The sequence below is a fragment of the Strix aluco genome, chromosome 2, assembly GCF_031877795.1.
Source record: "Strix aluco isolate bStrAlu1 chromosome 2, bStrAlu1.hap1, whole genome shotgun sequence".
In the NCBI taxonomy this organism is placed as follows: domain Eukaryota; kingdom Metazoa; phylum Chordata; class Aves; order Strigiformes; family Strigidae; genus Strix; species Strix aluco.
Genome location: NC_133932.1, coordinates 53,521,978 through 53,544,022, shown reverse-complemented (window position 1 = coordinate 53,544,022; position 22,045 = coordinate 53,521,978). Strand labels below are relative to the sequence as shown.

General features: G+C 38.3%; 1 protein-coding gene across 2 annotated transcripts in view; it reads right to left on the bottom strand.

Moving 5' to 3' along the window:
* The window catches only part of VEGFD (vascular endothelial growth factor D), a 78,674-nt gene that overhangs the window by 40,740 nt on the left and 15,889 nt on the right, over positions 1 to 22,045 (bottom strand). Inside the window, exon 4 of one of the 2 annotated variants that reach the window (XM_074814750.1) lies at positions 9,528 to 9,602. In XM_074814750.1, coding sequence (XP_074670851.1) covers positions 9,528 to 9,602 — 75 coding nt within the window. Of the gene's footprint in view, positions 1 to 7,315; positions 7,370 to 9,527; positions 9,603 to 22,045 lie in introns of those variants that run through there. The other variant, XM_074814754.1, reaches the window with a different exon arrangement.

Below are 22,045 nucleotides of genomic sequence, written 5' to 3'. Positions count from 1 at the left end.
GACAACACCCAGGTATGGTTCTGGCAATAGTTCACTCCAGAGATCTCTTTATCAATGAATAAGACTGTGGCAAGGGGATTCCCTGATTCCCCTCACACAGAGCTTTACAACAGTCTTCAAGCAGGCTTTGCATCTTCAAACATGCACAAGTGTCTTCCTGCCATGCCCCAAGGCATGGTACATACATAATTATCATCTAATAATTAAGTCATTAAGGATAATGATGGTTAAAAAGTAATAAAAAGGGATAATTATGACTTAAAGCCACAGAAACATCACATGGAGCTTAGAGGAGATGCCAGGCCAAATACTACATAGCCCAGATTCATCCAACCTGCTCATAAATAGTAGCCTGGCAGGCTGGCCTGAAGCAATCTGGACATAAGTCTCTTGACCTCAGGGAGAGGGCCTGTCCCTCTTTTATTCAACATTATGCAAATTGTCCAAGGGACTACCTAAGGCTTACAAAATGTATGCTATTAGGAATGGTATGTGCAGATCTGCATCTTCTGTGACCTTTGATGCAAGCAACGTTGACTTCCCTGATTTAAATTTCTTCTGCTATTGAGGGACCAAAGCAAATACAGTAAACACATTTCAACAGATAATTACTGATGAATCTTTCCACCAAGCTGGACTCCACGTTAAGACTACTTCTCTGGCATCCATACCACCCCACTGACCATTGTTCTGAATACAATAAAGAGGAAGCAGAACACAGCAAAAGATCAGATGAGACAGAGAAAGGATGAGAGGATCCCACCATGATGAAGATTCATCAAGACTCATAATGACTTAGGGTGACTACTTTGCTTCCTCAAAGAGAAACTCTGTCTCCCCATTACAGTCTCACTGATGATCCCCAAGGCTGGAAAAGTAGGCAATACACAATACAAACTCATCTGGAGAAGAATTATCACACTAAGTGTAACTACAGGCCTATTATTGTTGTGCTATTGTCATATTTTGGGAAAAAGAACTTTATTCTGGGCTAGTTAAAATTTTAGACTTGCAAAAGAGATTTAAAAAGAACTATAAATCCAGGTGAAATTGTTCCTGCTGATGTCAATGGAAACGTCCCCTTTCCAATTCCAACTTTGCAATTAATGCAGAGGTTGAGGGATTGATGTGCATGATGGAAATTAAGAAAAATTTGACCATTTAATAAAAGCACAAGCATTATGGAATACTTAGGAACTTTATGATCTAAAATTCTGAGAGTATGTTTGTAAATTTATACTTTGAAGGCTGCAGGAAGGTGTAAGGAAGCTGATGAGCCCACAGTTATGACTTATGACAACAATATCAACAGCTTTCATTTTAAGTCTTATCAAGAAGTGTCCCTCAGGCTGCAATTATTAGGGCAGAGGTACCTTGTTCTCAAACTGAACAGTCACCATCAGTCAATAAGCTGTGTGGTGAAGTTCTAGTTTTTGTTTAGCATCATCAGGATCTTTGAATAAAGCAGACATTTAAATATGAAAAGAAATTATAGGAACCAAGTTGTATATTCTTTCTAAATACTTCTGAAAATTATTTTGTTCGGAAGTATTTATTTCTTTTAAAATCAGTTTAAAAGCCTTACAAGAATTTTTTTTTCTTGAATACATTCAGATTCACTCTTTCTCAGTGTTGACCTAAAATGGTTCTACCATGAGATAAGGCCATTTTCTCTCTACTTTCAAACCAAATCTGTGCAGCCAGGCTTTTCTCAAACACTGTATATGAAGGATGGCCCAAAACCTTTTGTTGTTGCATGGACTATGGATAAGAAATGGCTGAAATACTCTAGTATGTATTTTAAAATGCAGAAAATTATACAAAGGAGAGGAGTCTGTAAAAAGTGGATAGTCCCATTCAGATAAGATCTTACATTCTTACGACATACATTTAATTGTCTGCACAGAACTGTCCCACAAGGTCCTCACTATCACTCTGTCTTCATTTAAAACTTGAATACTGTTTTCCAAAGCAACATATTGGATTTTTTATGAAGTAATATGCAGTTTGGATGTATCAAGAGCACACTTTTAATAAAGGACACATAATGCTTACTGGAGAATTTATTCTCTCAGGTCCTTTCTGACAATTCTGATTTACACATCACTAGTACCAGTCTGCCAAAATACTGAACTTCTGACTTTATATGGGACCATTTTTCCTCTCCTCAATTTTCTAAGGGATGGTTGGAAACAGCAATGTTGTGATATAAAAGATCATTTAAAATTACATGTAAATATAAATGTAGCTCCTACGGCCATTTGCTGGACTGTCAATTTCTGGCTTCATGGTTAAATGGCAGAGCTTTGACTCTATCCCCAGACTTTGAAGTCTGTTTATAATACTGGAGAAAACTAGCTATATAAACCTGGATTATATATGTAAATTATGTTGCTATTTACACATAAAATGCTTACAAAAAAGTTGCAGAGTAGCATCAAAGACAATTACATAAATGTTCACAGGCAATTTTTCTGATACATTATGAACCATGTTATTTTTTTGTAAAAAAAGGTTTCAAAAGATAAAATACATTTTACGTGTCTTTCACTTATAAATACAGCCAAATCAGATAAGAAATGTTTTCCATTGCTAACCTGGGCCAAGAATGCAAACTAACAGCACAGTTCGCAAGGGTCTCACTGAAAATAGCTGTTCTAAATATGTGGTTAGATTAGGCTGTCTAAACATTTGTAAAAGCTCAAGGAAAGCTATCTGGAAAGGCTGTCTTTCTAATTGTAATATTTTCATAGAGTATGACTTTTATTGGCTACTGCATTTAATCCCCAGTGGGTCTGCTTGCCTTCTTCCAGTGCTGAGGATTAAGCAATAATTCCCAGTATCTTGAGACATACAGACCAGACCAATTGAACTATAGCATAACTATTAAAATTCTGCTTACTGCTTCTTTTGCTTGAAAGTATTGAGCAAACTTACAGATTATCCTCAACCTCTTAGCAAGGGAATTAGGACTGCAGAGATGATCACGGAAAAACAACGTCCCTATATTCTGACCATCCTAATCATCCATTTACTACACAGAGAGTATAGGAGAGCTAAGCGGTCAGAGGCTGCAATACAACATCTGGGTCACTCTGCTGGAACATGTACCATCGGGGGCACAGCTATTCCCCACAGGTTGCTCTCTGTGGGTGGCCCCTGCACTCCCCTAGCAGCATGTGGGCGTGCAGCCCCACTGAGATAAAAAGATGGAGAGCAGTGGGTCCTAAATCAGTTCCAGCAGGTGGCAAAACAGATCTGATAGATGACATTGAACATGTAAATAATAATCTTGTAATATAAACTTGTTCTGTGGGCATTTTTCTTTAAAGCACAGTAGTGTCAGCAGTACTCAGAGACTGAAGAGGAAATGAAAGCAGTGAGCTGTCAATCCACCAGCACGTTGTTCTGCTCAACCACAGACTTTTGTTGTTTTTATTAAGAGCAGTATCTCACATATTTGCAACCTCGTCATCTTGTCATTTGCCAGAATGCTATTTTTGTAGGGCTAAACAGAAGCTTTAAGGAGAGTTGAATACAGATTTACCAACATACCCACTGCCAGGTTTGGTGTGAATAAAGGGTGTCAGCACTGAAATACAGTGAGACACAAAAATCAAGGTTAGTACACCTAGTTCTAAAAGACACATAAGAAAGACTGCACTGAACTGGGCAGAGGGGTTTCACAGAGTTGTACAGTGAGCTGTTCAGTCACAGGCGCCTCTTTGATTAACATCTGTAAGTCTTAGATGCAGTTGCCATCTGAGGGACAGCTAGTAAGAACACATTTAGAAAGGTGTCTTTTCTCCTTGTTTCCAACCTCACAGACACAAACAAGGCAGCATAACAGACTTAGGGTATTCTTAAGGCTGCTTTACAACTCACTTGATGTCAGCAAGGTAATTTTGAACAATGAGCAACTTCCCCAGAAGAGTCTAGCACCTCCTTCAAAGGCAGTGTTAAGGATACATTTGTGCATGTGTGTAAGCCCTGTCAGAGAGCTGCAGCTCTCTATACGCTACTTTTCGGTTTTGTGTATACATATGCATGCACGCATGTACACACGTGCTCTGAACAAGCACACTGGAGTAAATATCAAAACAGTATTTCTAGCTTTGGTGGTGGGGAACCTAGCAGTCTTGTGCATTGAAAATCTGAAGCCCAACCGAACCTCTGAAACTCCTTGCACTGAGCCAAATCACACAGTATCCAAGGGAATTACTGGTACCTATGACAATTAATTTCCACTAACTAGACTTCTACAAACAAGTATACAGGTTTGTTGGACCAAGTACACGTACATGCTTTGAAATGAGTACTGTGTCCTAGCAAGTCTGGTTGCCTCCACTGACTTCTACAGTGCCTAGCTCAGGTGCAGACAGATTCTGTCTTCAGAGTTACAAGCAACTCCTTCAGATGTCCTTCAGCCATGTAGTAAAATCAGAGTGTTTTCCAGATGTGTTTTTCTTCTGCTTCTCATACACTGCCTGGAAAATGTCAATTTCCTAGAAACATTTTAAATTATTATGCCACATTAGTCAATGACTTACCACATCTTACAGAGTTCACAAAGTATCCCATCTGGGGTTGTTGCTTCATCTGAATTGAAATATTTCAACCCTGTGTCTTTCTTTCCTCAAGGTGAAAGGAGGTCTTCTAAAATTTTCTGCAGGTCCCTTAGGCTTTTAGACACACTGTCTATTTCTTAAATAACTTTTAATAACCCCCTTTCTGCCTTAGTTGCTATCCTGTAGCATTAACCTTTAGAAAGGATTTCTCTCTAGATCAGTTTTCTCTCTATTTAATTCAATCTCTTTGTTTTGGCATAACATATTGCTTTCATCTTTAGAAGCTTCCCTCCATTATTAACTACATTTTTTTTCAGTCACACCTTAACCATGCAGGTTGTGACGGGGATTACTTACAAGTAAGGAAACAGCTTTTGTTCTGTATTGAATTATGCTGCACTACTGCTGGGAGAAGTAATTACATTTAATAGAAGATGTGGTTTACTATCTGAGATGTATGGTAGTCTCACTGGAGATGCCATAACAATATTACATACACATGAGTTAAATTCCAATACTCCACAACTGGCGTATGTTTTCTAATGTTAGAAAGCTTTAGAAGGAGTTTCTTTTCAATCATTAATCAAATTCTTAAGTGTAATGTGTCCTTTGCACATTGTTCTGTGCTTTAATCTTCAATGCTGTCAATTTAGTATTGCTATCAAATTATAACTCTGTACTGAAAGGATTTTTGGTGTGTCAAATTTTCAGTGAGTACCACAGTGAGAAACATTCATATGTTGGTAATATACACACTTTTATTAACAAGCTAACAAACATTACATTTCCTTTTTGGGAGCTGCTACTATATCAGAAATATATCTGCAGTAAATCAGCTGATAGGAATCCTGCTAAATTGCACTGACCACATTTTCTACATTCCCTTCACTTGCCATGTGCAAGGAAATAATTTGTTCATGGTGATCACCTCTGACAGCAGGGAGAGAGGTGAAGTACTTAAGTTCTGAAATTCTCAAAAATGTCATCTCTTTTATTCTATGCCTTCCAAATCCCTATTTGTTCCCCTTCCATCCATTCTTTTATGCTTCTGCTTAATAATTTCTAATAATGAAGGGTATAACTCAGTAATTTTCTTTCTTTTTTTTTCCAGTTCTCATACTTCTAAGCCTAGAAATACATAATTAGGGAAACCTCCATGACCCTTTCAAAATAACTTATCTCCATCTGCAGTTAGATCCTAAATCAAGGCCTGATTCCTAAATAGCACTACAGACTCCAAATCCCTCACCCAATCCCTCATTTATGAACATTTGCTTACACTGGGTCTAACCCACTTATTTCATGCTTACCTTATTTTAAATTGATTTTGGATGCCTCACAATCTGCTCTTCAAGCCAAACTGCAGACTGTTGGTTTTGGCTCGGTACAGTTGGCTGATACCATTCTTCAGAGTGACTGAAGAGTGTTAAGTTAGCTCAGATCTCCAAGGATGGTATTACCCTAGAGAACAATGCCACATTCTCCCAAAGGATTTATTCTTAGAAAGGTACTTCAGGTTAAGGAAATATCTTCCAATTTCCCTATCAGATGAACAGCACTGTTGATTATGAAAACTGAAAGGACTTGATATATTTGTTTTGCATGGCATTGATTAATGATTTTGCATTTCTCTCACCTTGAGCAATGATGATAAATCAGCCTTATCTGGTTTTGCTTATATTTGTGTTTTTGTTATCTGCAATTTTTAATTGTCATAAGTGAACTGCAAACTATGATACAAAGATGTAGGAAAGTCTTCCTACCGTAATTTTTAAAATTTATGGAGGCATGTTCAGTGCTTTTAGGTATATAAAGAAACTCTTTTTAAAATCCCTCAAATTCTGGAACTAGATTTTACAGGACATTGTTCACTGAAGAGTGCTTGTGGCAAATGCAAAGCAAAATGCTTCTCCCCTTCCATACATTAGGTCCACCATCAAAGTAACAAAGTGCCGAAAGTACTGTGAGAGTAATAAAATCCCCAGGGAAAACTTAGACCAAATTTAAAAAACCCAGTCACCATGCTGCGAAATTGCAATGTAAAGAACATTGGGATGCAATTTCTTTTTAAGACATTGCAGCCAAAATAGCAGTCATTTTAGCTAGAATATACAAGAGAATCTCATAAGAAACTGTCAATTAGATCAAACCTTTGGTTTTAGGTTTTGCTAAGGTAAGACACTGCACCAATTCCCACTCAGAATTTTTTAAGCTATTATCTTTTGTGGCTATGGTAATGTGCAGAGACAGAAGCAACACAGGGTGACTATTTTAAAAGAGGAGGTGTATCTACATGTTGTTAAATTCAAAATCCCCATGACATTGAACTACCTCAAAAACAACAGGCCAAAGGTGACTTGTTTTATGGCAACTAGAATACTACTCAGCTACCTCCACTTACTGCATGTATGCATTCACAGAGGGCTGGGTTAGAAACTCCAGTTCTATGTACAAATGCGCATGGAAACTTCGTCATGCAAGAAGAGATAAGCAAGCGTATTTGTGATTAAAGTGATCTGCTATATCAGAGCCACCACCTCCTAACTCATTCATGAACATGAGGTCATTCATGTGTTACTCTGACCCTCTGCTAAATTTAACATATTTGCTCACTAGATTCCTGTTACTTCACATGCTATGAGCACCTCCAGTCATTCTCCTAGCAATTCAAAGCCAAGATCTGGTATGCTGATTACAGCAATTGAATACAGTCCTGACCACTCAGCTACAGGTCTATTCATACACACCTGTATGATGCATATAATGTGTAATTTGTGGTGATTCATTAGGTCCAGCTTCCTATCTTTATTATTCTTCTAATATGTAAGTAATTTGTAACCTACGCCTATAAAGACAAAAGAGTTCATTGGTGGTGTTACATGCTTGTAATGCTCGATATTATCTTATTCCTCATCTACCCTTTTTATGTGAACGCAGCTAACAACTATATCTTGTACTGCAAATAAGATCAATTTCTGATGCAAATCAAACCCACTGCTATAGATAGTAGTGAATTCCCTTTTAGACAGCTAGCAGGAAGAAATGTGTTACAAATGTGAAAGAATTATGCAGTGCTGAGATTCTGCTACTCCTGAGGGCAACCCTTGACTGCTGTGACTAGTGCATGCTGTGTGGAGGACTGTTCCCAAGTGGAGGAGGCCTTAACAGATGAGTGAGGGCTGCAGGATGTGGCCCCAGGTTCCCCCCAAGCTGCATGGGACGTACTGCTTTCAAACTCCCAGGCTGCCTTCCACGGCTCTCGCACTATGCAGAAACATCTGTTTTATAGCTCTGATAGAATCTGATAGAAATAGATATCAGTATAGAACATATATACTGATATGTTTATCAGTATACTGATCAACAGATATATGATAGAACTGATATCTGATTTTCACTGATTATCTGCTTAACTCTTAGATGTGTCTAGTTTAAAGGAATCACCCAGGCAATTAAAGCAACTTGTTCCATGAAAACTCATCCCTAGAGGATGTGTGTCACCATTTATTTAGTGTTTCCATTCACTCCCATGTGAATTCTCTGATGCTGATGAAGTGCAGAATCTGAATGACATTTTCCCTCTGTTTTTAAGGCACCTGCAACACCTGCTCTCACAGGGACAGTAAGAGTGGAGTACATATTGCAGTATTCCTCAGTAGAGGGCTCTTATTTGCCGGAAGTTTGCATTATCACTTGCATAATTGTTTGGGAGCAATCTCCTTCAGTCCCTCTGTTTGAAATTGGCCAGTGGGTAGACTACTGTGAACTGACTGACACCAAAGACACATTCCACATAGTAAAGGTCTTTCCCTACTACCTAAAAGAAATGCAAACAAGGTATTTTTGCAATACCTTGTTTGCATATATTATTAGATACTTCATACTGAAGTAAATATACATTGCAGCCCTATGCTGTTTCTTTTTCAAAGTCTGTCTGTAGTAGATTTATACATGAAAATATCTGATTACCATTAGCATCTGTAATTCATCTTCCAGATGCAGTATGGCAATTAACAAATCTACAGAAGCCAAATAAAGAAGGAACAATGAAACAACACATTTGAAATACCAGATGAAAAATGGTACTGTGTGAGCTGTCTGTGTTTAATTCTTTCTCCCAAATACCTACTCATTCATCTGCCCTCACATTAATACAGCAGGTATGTATGAAGGTGTTTGGAATGCCTCCTCACTCACAAGTTTATATACTTCACTTTTGCTTCTTTTTTTAACTCCCACTAAGTAGAACTGTTAAGCTTAATTAATCAGCCTTCATTCACCAAAGCCATCAAAGGCCCAAACTCTCACTTGAGCATTTTTTGAACCATTAGAGAACCCAAATGTTATTCCTAGAAATAAAAGGGCATGCTCTTCTATAAAGAAGACAAAGTTTCTTCTCTCATCCAGTCTATCACCAGTTGAGACAAAGTTCAGTCCTCTTTCTGGTTTAATTTGACTTTTTTTTATCCAGAAAGCAATGAAGACCGTACAAAATCAGCTCCAGTGTTAATCCATGGTTACCCTTCCAAGGGACCAAGTTCTTTCCAGACAAGTCACCTCTAGATGGTAACAAGTATCTTTCCATTTTCCAGTCCAACACCTCAAAGTCACACTTACCAGGCTGGGATTACATCTTCCAATTCCAGCTGGTTTTCAGCCAGGGGAATTTGAACTGCTCTTGAGTGATGTTTTAGATCAATAGAAAGATTCTGTTCACATATACAGAAATGCAGCTCCCATCAAGCACTGTGCTGTTCTGTCCTGGAAGCAGAATTTGGGAACAAGTAACTGCCTTTTTTGATGTTTTCAAATACTGAGGATGTAGAAGATTTCAAAATCAAGATGTTTTCCACCCCATAAAGGTGAAATACTTTACCTTGTTATGAATCACTCCCAGTTCATTACATTCCTCTTCTTCTCCCACTTTCCTCCTCCCTCAAAAAATAGTCAGCTTCCTACCTTTAAGAAAGTGGTGTGTGCTTGACTTCTTTGTCCATCTTGAAGCCCAGGTACAGATCTTGTACTTGCGTGTGGCTAAGGAAGAACCAGGGAAGGAAAATGTTGTTTACACACTTAGAAGCTAGTTTGTAAGATGTATGGGACCACTATTCAAAATCAATTTGTTTTCCTTTGTTCCTTGGAAGTTAGCTGTAATATACTAGATAAATGGAGTAGTAGTTGAGGAAGATTTCTATATTAGTAACATTATGGCTGTAGTAATAGAAGCTATAATGGCAGCTGTATAAACATAATGTGGAAATGGAGCAAAAGTTCATTGTAGAACACAAAGCCAAGGTAGCAAACAGAAAAGAAAAAAAAAAAAAAAAGAAAAAAAAAGATGGGAAATCTGGCTGAGGTAGAGCACTTTGAGGTTAATCTTTAAAACACTTCCTCAGGTATGCCGAGCAGAAGTATGTAATGTCCATCATGAAGGAAGAAGGTCATGGACAGTCGTTGCGTCTTTTTTCTTCTTGACAGCTCTAGCACATCATTTTTCTCTGTATTCTCTAAGTATTTATGTACCTATGAACGCTTCAGAAGACAACAGGAAATTTGAAACAGGAGAGAAATTAACAGAATCTATGGAGACATGACTTGTTGCTATCACCATTCACATAGTGAAGCAAATTAAGGGAAATTTAGAAGAATTAAAATTTTATCCAATATTACCCTTCACTGGAAATATTACACTTGTCTTCAGAAATTACAGGCAAACTAGAGGTATCACCACTCTTGGACTGATATTCTCTGGGAAATGCTGGTGTTCAAAGGGTTATATCACACAGTTTTACAAAAAAAAAAATTCTTTACAGAAATCAATAACAAGTATGAAAACTCATCCATGCAAGTGATGTGACTAGAACTTGAAAATATAAACCAATGAAAATATCCACTAGGAACAGCAATGCAGTAAAATAAGTTTTCCAGTGGGTGTTTACTTGGCTTACCCTTAGTTGAAAATATTTCTAGTTAAGAGGCAATTCCAGATGTACATAAGAATAGCCTTTCATTTCCCTCCCTCTGCCAAATAAAAAGACAGTGAAAGTGCATTTAAGTTAGATGTTTAAGTTTTTCAAAATATACATCAGTCTTCCATAAAAGAAAAGCAATGAGGATTCTTGGGAACTTCCTGCGATATTTTATAACAGCCCCAAGGCGCTCCTGCGTTCATCTCTCTGAAGCTGAATAAAAGGAGCGCAGCTAGTTACTGGGAGGGACCGTCACATTATTAGGCCATTCAGCTGAAATGAGCAGGGTTAGGAGGTCAACAGAAGGCTGCCTGGGTTTAAATGCTGACAGACATTTCTCTATCACCTTTTCCTCAGTGGAATGCTACTGCTGCATTTGATCACCTTGCAGTTCTGGTAGAGCTTTATTCTTTTAAAAGTTAACAATTTAGGGATTATTCCTGGAAAAGTTGCTGCTGAGCTCATGTCCTTTTTTGAAGGCCTATTGAATCTAACACACAAAGCAAAAGCAAAAGCAAATCCTTGAGACAAGTTGAACTATCTTAATAGAGACTTACATTCCTTCTTATGAGTTCTAAAAAAAGGCTAAAAGCTATTCAAAGCTCATGCAACTTTTCAGGAAGCCCTCAGTGTGCTATTGTTTCATCCCCATGCTATCCCGCAATTTATTTTCCTCATAGGATTCTTCGCAGACTGCAGGAGGCTTCACAAGACAATACTCTGTCCATACACAGCAACAAGGAAAAGCTGTTACTGAACTGGCCACAAATGCCCAGACAATAGCAAAGCAGGAACACCATCTTCCTATGTGCTCACAGAGACTATTCAAATATATATTGCATGATCACAGACATGGCCTTTCTAGGTCTCTGCTGACTGACTTCAGCTACTTATACATCTGTTTGACAGGAAAGTTGACTGTCCATAAGCAAATCAAGTGGAGCTCCATGGGTGCCAGGCTGCACAGTGGTTACTGGGCATGTGCAGGAAATCATCTTTTAGCAGAAGCTCTGTGTTCTGCCTGGACAGGACAGCTTGGACTCTAGACAGACAGTGACAACATCCTGAGCTAAGTTATTCACTTGATCATAACACAGTTGCTTTGAGTTGGCCTTTTCATCAAATATTTCATCAAAATACTGCAGCAATAATTTTACTGAAATCACAAAACCAAAATAATAGAGCACTTATTGTAGATAACTTCTTGTAGACCTTGCCTGCAGTATACTCTTTATTTATATGCATTGGATAAAAATGAAGTAAATCAGTTTAAAGTTCACAGTGGCAATGCTCTGTAAAACTTAATCTAGTACTGCAAACATACAATAAATGTATGCAATTCATTCCAGGTAGGGTAGGGTTTGTGACATTTCAAAATATGTAAACAACTTTATTATGCCCACTTTTTCCGTGAAAAAAAAAATGTGCCCACAAAAAATAGAGATTTCAGAAAGGTTCTGGGTGTCAAAGCTTCAAAATATGAGAATTTACTAAAACATAACACAGTGCTATTTCATTATTCTAATCACAAAATGGATACACCCCATTCACCTGGCTTTTTCAGCGGATGAAGTTCAGACACTAATGGCAAGCAGAAATTATAGTTGAAAGTTTGGAAAAAGACACTGGAAAAAACTTAATGAAACAACACAAAACATTCCAAGAGCTTGAATTATCTGAAATAGTAACTTTTGGATGCCTTTGTAGCTGATGGAGAGAAACAGACACTTCAAAGTGTTACTCATCTTCTCTTAAAATAAGCAAAAATACAGCTGTGAATGTAACCCTAAAAATCTCTCAACATATTGTAAGGAGCATCTAGGGCGACCAACTCTGCGGCAGATACGCCTGCTATGGACTTCTAAAATTGGGAGAGATAGATAAATATCATCCTAGTTTTACTGGGTGGTTTACATCTGAGCATAGTCTACATGCATTTAAAGGGAAGTTTCACGATGGAAAACAATAAAGAAACTAAGCAAAAAAACTCAAGAGGAATTAGATTGAACATCTGCTTTACAGAACAGCATAGATCACAGAATCACAGAGTCTTTGAGGTTAGAAGGGACCTCTGGAGACTGCCTAAGCAGGGGCAGCTACAGCAGTACTCAGGGCCATGTGCAGTCAGGTTTCAAGTATCTCCAAGGGTGGAGACTCCAGCACATCTCTGGGCAACATGCTCCAGTTCATACAATGGTCATTTACACCAGGGCATCAAAATAAGACAAGACAGGATACAGAGCCGTGCCTCACCCTGCAGAGAAAGGGATTAGAGATTACCCAAAAATACTGAGTATGGAAAAATGTCAGAAGTTGTCTGACATAGGCTTTTTTTTTTTTTTTTACCGAGAATTCCAAGTTTTGTTACATAACTAGTCTCTATTTTCTGTCACACGTGTGACAGACATGAAATCATCATTCATCTTTAAAATAGAAAAGGCCTAATCTGATATTATTAATGCACATGGAGCTTAGTCAGGTCTAAATTGCTTGCTGGTTAACACATTTTATTACACACCCTAAGAATTAATTTTACGCACAGACCAAGGAAAGGCAGACTAGTATTTTTTCAGAGTGAAAACTTTTATAGTGAAAACACCAGAAGATTAGGCTGTACTCTTACAGGTCCCCTTTCATACAAAGAGGTTTGTTTTCTTCTCCTGTGGCTCATACAGACTTCCCAGAGCATTTGTTTTGGGATGGGGATGATTGACAGACTTTTCACTGCTGACAAATCCCAGGTCTGCCTTGGTCTTGGGGCACCACTCCAAACTGGGGAGTCTGCCAGTGAACAGAGAGGCCACAGAGAACCCTAGGTCCAGGCAGATAATCAGGGACCTGCCTACCTCCTAAGCAAGTATTAAATAATGTTAGAAATTGAAGCTCTTTTTGATGTTCTTTTCCTTGTAATTTTACCAATACAATCTCTGTCACCACCACTAGATAGTTCCCTAATTAAGGACCAAACTAGTTGAAGAACTGGCCATTAGCAAGCAGTCTCACATTATAACCAAATGTGCTGTCTCAATACAGAAAACACACAGATCAGAACTAAACTAAACTTATAAATTCCCTCTCTGAAATGAAGAATTACCTATATTATATGCCCTTCAAAGACTTTCCATTCAGAAGTCTTTAATTTTATCACCCCTAACATTCCTTCCTTCCTTTCCTGGGTTTTATTTGTAAATGTGTTCTTAATTATAAGAAAAAAACATTGTGACACATAAGCTACACAGTCTATTGAAATCACAGCTGCTCCAACAGCAAGGAGTTTCTAGCACAAGTGTGAGAGGTGAGAGTACGTATGTCCACACCACGTTCCCCTTTTACACATTAGAACTGATTTACAAGCCTCTCTTAATATGTCCATTTTATTGCCAAACTGAACCAAAACATAAAAAGTGAAATAAAGAAGAGAGGCTGAAACAGTGGGTTCTGCATACCAGAGTACTCATAAATTTTTCGACGTATAGCTTCAAATGTATCCATAAATATTTTACAATCATATTTTAAAAGATTTTTTTTTCAGGCTTGTTCCATTTTTTAAATTTCTACAGAGTATTGTGTTTAATTTCCTGATCCAATTATAATTTGCAACTGAGGTGTGAAACACCATGTCTTAAGCCATTATAAAAAATGAATTAGTCTCCCTCCCTGTTTTTTTTTCTTCTAGTAATATTTTTTTCCTGACAGAATAAAGAAACCATATAGTTTGTGAAGAGATACTGTATTAGGATCAGTTATTCATAACTCCGGGAGCACTATAAGCTGTGCCATCATAGAGATTTTTGGATGGGGATCAGCCAAGAATTTCTCCAGTTTTTCTTCTTGAAATGCTCTGTATCGGACAGACCCACTCTTCTAACAGCTGCTTCTACAGGTCTCAGATCTAGTCAATGCATCTTCTAGAGTAATTGCTGTTTGTTAAGTAAACTATGTATTGATAATTATCTGTGCTTTTGTTTTGATTCACATACTGCAGCACTAACTCTATTTTACCTGACACATTGTTTCACCTACCTTTGTTTTTCTTTGGACATCTCATCCATCCAGTCTTTCCCCTTCTCTCCTCAGTGTCAACGGATCATAATCCAAAGATGCTATTCCACAACCATCGTCTCTTTTTAATTTCTCTCTACTCTCTCCCTAAATCCTTCAAATCTCAAGCCCAACAATGTGGGCATTGACCACATGCAACTCTGCCATGTTCTGTACAAGTACAAAACAAAAGAACTGCAAGTCCTAAAGAACTGATAGTATGGCTTCATCTTACTTTAGGACAAAAATCAGCACAGACAAAAGGGGCAGTAAAGGAACCAGTAAGGCAATCTGGTGAGGATAGGCAGTGGGCTCAGCACAACCTCAAGTTATTATCAAGCTTGTTGTAGACAACCTGGCAAAGCAAGTTTTTATGGAGAGATTTAGAAATGTAGATTTCCCTAAATAACTATCATAATAAACAAAGATAAATTTTAAAATGGTGCATTGGAATATATCTAAACAGATAGCAGATAAAGAAAGAAATGTGAGGTGAAGGCAAAGATGACCAAGGCTACTCTTGGTTTTATCCATGTTAATTTTTACTTTTCTTAAGACTGATCATCGTAACCATTTTTTTCTATTATTCTCCTGTTGCTTTCTGCTGTCTGCTCTTGCAACGGATATCCTTTCTGCCAAGATCACAGCCTGTCATCAGTTGCATCTGAAAGATCAAAACCTCTTTTTGTACACGGAACTCCCTTCAGCTAAACATAATTTCACACTGGTTCAAGATTCTTCCTATGTAGATAAAAATGCAAAACTGTAGCCTCAGATTACAGACTTTCACATTTGTGTGATTCTATGAAGTGCAGAAAACACTTTGGTCAGATAAAAAATCTTCTGCAGTCAAGAAAAAAATTCACGTTGGAGACAGTATTTAAGGACTGCAAGCCAGTGGCATGATGGTAAGGAGAGTTAGAAGGAAAAAATCTATGTCATTTTTAAGAGCAATAACAACATCCAAGTCAATCATTTCCTTGCAGTTAATGACCAGATGGATTAAGATCTCCTCCAGATGGCCATTAACTGCCAGGAAATAGCCAACTCATTGGCCATTAGTGCTTAAAACACCATTAGGATACTGCTCTTCATTAGTCACATTCACATGATGTTACTATGCACTGAGGATATGAATGCAGCAGAAAACTTTAGTTTGAAAAGACAACAGAACAAGACAAAAATAGCACTAAAATAGATGGATAGTTTCACTTATTCAGGGCGGTATCACTGCTAGGACGGTAAGAATGTGATGCTCATGGAAATCACTGTCAGCAATGTAAGCCTCCACACACTAATCCACTTATGTGCCTTCTCTTATGCCCTGAAGGGACCACCCCAAAGGGTGAAAGGTTAGTCTCCATGCCAAATCAACTGATGGTTTCCCTGCTAAGATGTCAAAAAAAGTATGTGACTGTTGAGATTAGGTTACCTGACCAGTATTAACAGGACTAAGACAAAAATTCCAAAGCGTGGAAAGCACAGCCATTTAGCTTTAGGGTACACACACGCATGTTAACGTATTCAAAGAAAGACTAAAATTTCTTCCAAGCAAACTCTAAACACTATAGTTTACTGTAGTTTATATATTGTTTGCTATATATACTATAATATAGTTTATATATGGTTTTGTATGGTTTATATATAGTTTTGTATGGTTTATATATAGTTTAGTTTAGAACTATAGTTTTTTTGAATGATGTGCTGTGTATACATAAAACTACTTCTAGCTATTGATAAAAAAAAATGTGTAGTAAGTCTAACTGGTGAACCCATAATTAATTTGAACCTTATTTATCATAAAATCTCCAAAGTCAAAGCTAGATCATTAGTCTATCTTTGCAAATATTTTTTCTGATTCTTTTAATGTATGTGAACAAACATATGAACATCTATGAACTGAAAATGGAACAATTTGTAAAGCTATAAGTAAAATAATTGTGGAAAAATAACCTGTTAATGTCACCAGTGCAAGATGACTAAAGGGTAGCAGAATTAAGGAGAAACGTCATCAAAAGAGCAGTGAGTACACCTAGAGCTGCAATGTTTTTACTACAATAGATGCAAATACTCCTTAGTCATCAGCCAGTCCTGTTCTGAAAGAGATAGGAAGGACAGTCTCACTGTATCTCTGCCAAATTTAGATAGCATTTTTGCAACGTATTTTACACGAAGGGCATATTAAACCTTACCGTGGAAAGATAAAGCTAGTGAAGAACTCTTTTTTTTCTGCAAAATTAAACATCACTGATTGCTCACTTGGTGCTGGTGCTTCAAGGCTTTCTCACTGCAATCTACAAGGCTGACACTGCAACCAAGCTTACCCATTTTGAGAGATTTGCTACATAATACTGAGAGCGCTAAAAATTATTATAACACTCAGGTGTGCTGTAGAGGAGCTGCCAGCAAGGTCTTCTTACCAAGATCCCCCACACCATGTGTTGCATTTTCCCTAAGTTTTGTGTCCTGAATATGCTAAAACTTGTTTCCGCCAGATGCTGCAGACATGTTAAAAGCTTGGAGAGGGATTGTTTGACTGGGTCAAAGCCGTGTTCTTGAAAAAGAGAAGAGGGTTTTTTATTACTTTCTTCCATTTTTCTGCATTATTTTACTACAGTAGATTATATTTGTAATATGTTTGCTGAGGTCTTCATAGGGTGGAGATGCAATTCAAAATAAGCCAGTGCCTTTAAAAAAATAAAAATTAAAGGTAGTGAAATGAGTACCCCCAAAAATGGCAAAGATTCTCATGTGCTTTCTGAAACACAGAAAAACACAGAAAGAAATCCCCCCCACAGGAGTCATTCTAAAAGTGCCTGGAAACAGATGGTTTATAAAGAAGGAGTGAAGGAATCTTTAGTAATGTGAACATATGTAAAATAGTAATTCTAGATACAACTACTGGGAGCTCTGAAACTAATCCATCAATTAATGAGGAAGACTATTGAAACTGTATATGAACAGAACAACTGGGCCTGGCAAGCAGGCTGGATAGTCACTAAGTGTAATCTTAACACTTTAATATAGCTTCTGCCTATCTTCACAGACATCCTGAAAAAAAAAGACTTAATGCGGCCACAGTGCACTATTGTAGCCCAGTGGTGTATTAACTGGACACAGCATTTGGCTGACACTCACCAGTCCACAGCGAACAGTGGAATCCAGGTTGCCTCTTTAATGCACATAGGGAGCTGCCCCTCAGCACATGAAAGAAAGTCCATGCTTAGGGCAAAATGGGAGTTGGAAAGGGCAGGATTTCTTTTAATGCATACACTCTGTATTGGTATGCTAATATCAAAATAATTTCAAACAACAAGCTCAGAACAGACTTCTGAATGCTTTATATAGCAATGACTTATCATACCCAGATGTACTACACAATTTTTCATCTTGTTACTTGTTCCAGTGATTTATATTCTTTTCTTCTGTATGTGCCCTGCTAGGCCTGTTCTGGTGAACAATCAGCTGGTTTACTCACTACTGGATTACCTCATCCCTTTTTGAGCAAACAAGAGTCCCTGCCAATTACCGGGTACAGATGTCTTACAGAGTTCAGTGCCAAAGAAGTAGAAAATGCTCCTCTGTACACAGGCAAGAGCAATGCCAGAAAGTTAATTTTTATAATGACGAATCATGACTTAGGTTCCAACTTTGAACAAGATAGACAACACCATCAAGTTGTATCTGAATGTCACCTGCCTCAGGCAGGCAGTATAGATAGAATATTCTCTTCATCTGTTGATGGCAAAATACCTACTGACTTCAGGAGGGCCAGAATTTCACTCCAAAATTTTTCCGCTAAACTAATTTGCATCATTAGGAATGCTAATATGGGAAAAACCTGACACTGATATTTTCCCAATTGATTTTATTGACAATAACATAAAATATTGGTTTATGTGTACAGTCACAGTGTGAGTATCCCTTTAAGGAAGCCTATGTGAGGATACTTTACAAAATAGCAAACTGCAATGATAGTTCAATAAGAATGTGGTTCTGAAGAGAGCACTGTGGACAGCAAATCGAGAGACCAGTCTCTATAGCCAACCCTTCTGCCAATTATCTGGCTGGGTAGACATCTCCTTATCTATTAACAGACCTAATAATTGGTGTAGTGTCCCACTTTCCCCCTATGTGAAAGACAAACAAATGGTAAAAGAAAAAGAGGTTTCCTCCCTTTTTTATTAGGGAGGGAAAAAAACAGAAAAAAAACCCCAACCCTACCACACTGTGTTCTTGCCAGAGGGCAGTAAATGTCAACACTGTAGTGTATTTCCTGCTTTGAAAATGAACCAGTTTAATCCAGAACTATTAAATTGCACAGCAGTGGTAAACCCTTCCTGTGTGTTGTCTTTCTGTTGGGCCAGTCTCTTAAATCATTCAACCTTGCTGCCTGCTGGAGACTGAATCCTCAACAAATGAAACTACCCCTGCAGTCAGATTTCTGCAATGAGACTATGCTTTGATCAGAGCCTTCCTTCTTTCCCCAAGGATGAGTTAACCTCATAAAAATGCATATCCTGCCCAAATGTTTGTTTGCTCTCATTTATTCCTTCCTTAATACTAATAGCAAGATCACTGAACAAACAAACTACTGAGCCTGGGTATAAATACCCGCCCTTCAGTGGCCGTTTGTCAAAGGTGATCAAGGCCATCCCACAATTCATGCTCTACTTGTAGGCTGGGGAGCTGCTGCTTTTCTTGTGTTGTTTTAAAGACACCCATTGAGAACAAGCATCTGGTCTTGAAGAGGGAGCAGGGACATGAAATCTGAACAGCATAAGCAGACACAAGTCTGAGGGTTTTTTTTAAATCTAACTACAAATTCTTCTGTGCTCTGCCCCAGTATAGATAGTAAAATCCTTATTGGGAATGTAGCTATGTATGTAACCACAACTGCCTACAACTAAAGGCTTTGTTCAACACCACCTGAATTTAGATCTGCTAGTGCAGACTCCTGCTCTTATCTGTGCCCCACTCATCAACATCCAAGGGGTTGTGGAGCAAGACAGGGAAGGGTCATCTATAAAAGAGCCTGGTGCAAAATCAGGGCCTTATTCTCTATTCTAAAATAAAATCCTATAGATAGAGTTTCATAGACCACAAGCATCTGAGAGGTAGGCAGTCAAAGTGCTTTTCCCCAAATGATCTAGTATATGATACAGGATACAGCCCCTAAGTGTTCAACATACTGTAGCTGCACACAGGCACTGTCCCCTGATGAAAGACTGAGACATAATGAACCTTATCACTACCTTGAAAAAAAAAATAAAGAACTATAAACACAAAGATACAAGGTGAATGTAATGCAGCCAAATTCATGTTGCCTTTGCAGCCTTGTCCACTGTTATTTCCTCACTACTTTTACCCCTAAAGGATCTCTAACATAGCTCATGCTTTCTCTGGATTCAGGGATTTAGAGTTGCACTGCCTTTATCACTGATGCTGGTTTTTGAGGGGTTTTTGGGGGGGTAAGCAGAAGTCTCAGTCACAGCAGAAAAGGTACCAACATCATCCAGCCACTGTCACAACTGGAAATGTGCTGCCAGCTTGAACAAAAAGGTCAAGAAGTTTGAGCTGTTCCCACACCCAATGTGCCTTTCCCATAGATAAGGGGAAGTGTCACAGCTGCAGAACAATGAGAAGCTTGTGCTTAACCATCACACATAAGAGAACCCGTAAAAAACTAAAAGGCATCTGATTACAATGTTAGTAGTAGATAAGGAAATGTTATTTCAATATGCATTCATCGTCTCTTTCTCCCATAAAGGTAATTCTTAAGAAAGATAATAAAACTACAGAGCTGTATATCTCTGCAAAACAGATAAAGAGGCATAAAAATGAAGGAGCTATATATGATTGCCTTAAGTCATGCAGCAAGGGTGCCTGGAATGTGCTTATGTCAGAGGTAATGTGATATTCAATTTCAGGGAGTTATTAACTGGTGATGATTAGTTAATAAACATTAATTCAGTCCTTCCACTGAGACAACAGTCTAAATTGCAATGGCCTTATCAACTATCAAAAATGCAAAAGGCCATGTGCACTTTTATAAACTGAGTCAAAGCAACTATTATCTTCTGGCAAAGAAAGTCTCCCATGGCACTAGTACTGAAAATCTGGCTCCATTCTGTTGGTAACAAATAGTTGACTCTTATCTTGATTTGCTGAATTGTTTATAAGCTCCAGGACACGTCTCTGTGGCCCCCAAAATACTGGCACAACAGTCAGAAAGCAGTAAGATTTTGTTTTGGATAAACAAAACAGCATCTAAAGTTTGGCTTTAAATGAAAAAATCTAGTAGTCTACGCCCTCATGTTAAGTCTACAGGACCTGGCAACACTGTCTGCAGAAGGGGAGGATCTGGAGAAGGCAATGTTCTTCTTCTTGGTGATGAGGCTTTCTTTAAACTCATTTTTAGTGGCATCCAACAAATCCACGAAGAACAGGAGTTTCCAAGCTTCACCTGTTCATTGGTCCATCCTCATGAGCAATATTTTTAATTACATTCATAGTGGTGGCAACGGTAGCTCCCGTTATGTGTCTGGGGGCTATGAAAGTGTGTGGGGAAACAGGTTTCCAGCCCTACCTCACACTCATACATGAAGAAGGAGGTGGCAGCAGCAGCAACAGCACCTCCAGTCCATGCACTGCACCCTTTGCTAGCACAGGAAGAGGCATTTGGGTTGCACTTTGAAGCAATGCCTGTAATACCACCAACAGCTATTCTTAACATGGAAAGTGACCTGTAGAAAAGTATGTCTTGGGCATAAAAAATGAGAGCCTTCCTGTTCTCTCTGTTCCGGCATAGCACAGGGTCAAACAAGCAACTATAGCTCCTCCTCTCTAATAACATCAGGAAGCAGTTTCATTTGATCAAAAGCGTCTGTATAAAATGCAGACATCTGCATCCAAGCTACTTCCTGAGGTCAACAGGTCTGATTCAACTTGAGCTAAAGTGGAAATCTAAATTACCAAAAAAATCATTCTCTTCTCCAGTGACAGCTGAGACCTTTAAAATCAGGTGAAATAATTCCACTCTGTGTTTGCAAAAAACCTGTCATACAACATCAAGCCCAGAGTTCTCCTATTCAACATCCATCTGTGACCTTTGAAACTTCAGTTACATCCTTTTCTTCCCCTTTCTGTAAACATACACTTGCTCCATCTGGCAAGAGGAACCATAAATCTTCCCTGATTTTACTTTGCTATTCTGGCATATTTGCAGTAGTTCACACAGACAGAGTGTTTTTAGACAAATGGCAGAAGGAAAACACTTCTGCATGCATGTAAGTGGAAGCCTCAGCTACAAACAGTGCTTCTACTGTATTGCTCTGTGAGTTCCTGAAGCTTCACATCTTGAACTCAGTTGCACCTTCCGTCTTTCAACATTATGTTCATTGTTTCTTCGTGACTGCTTGCTGTCAGAAATACAAGATTAGTGGATGAAAAGAATGCGCAAATACC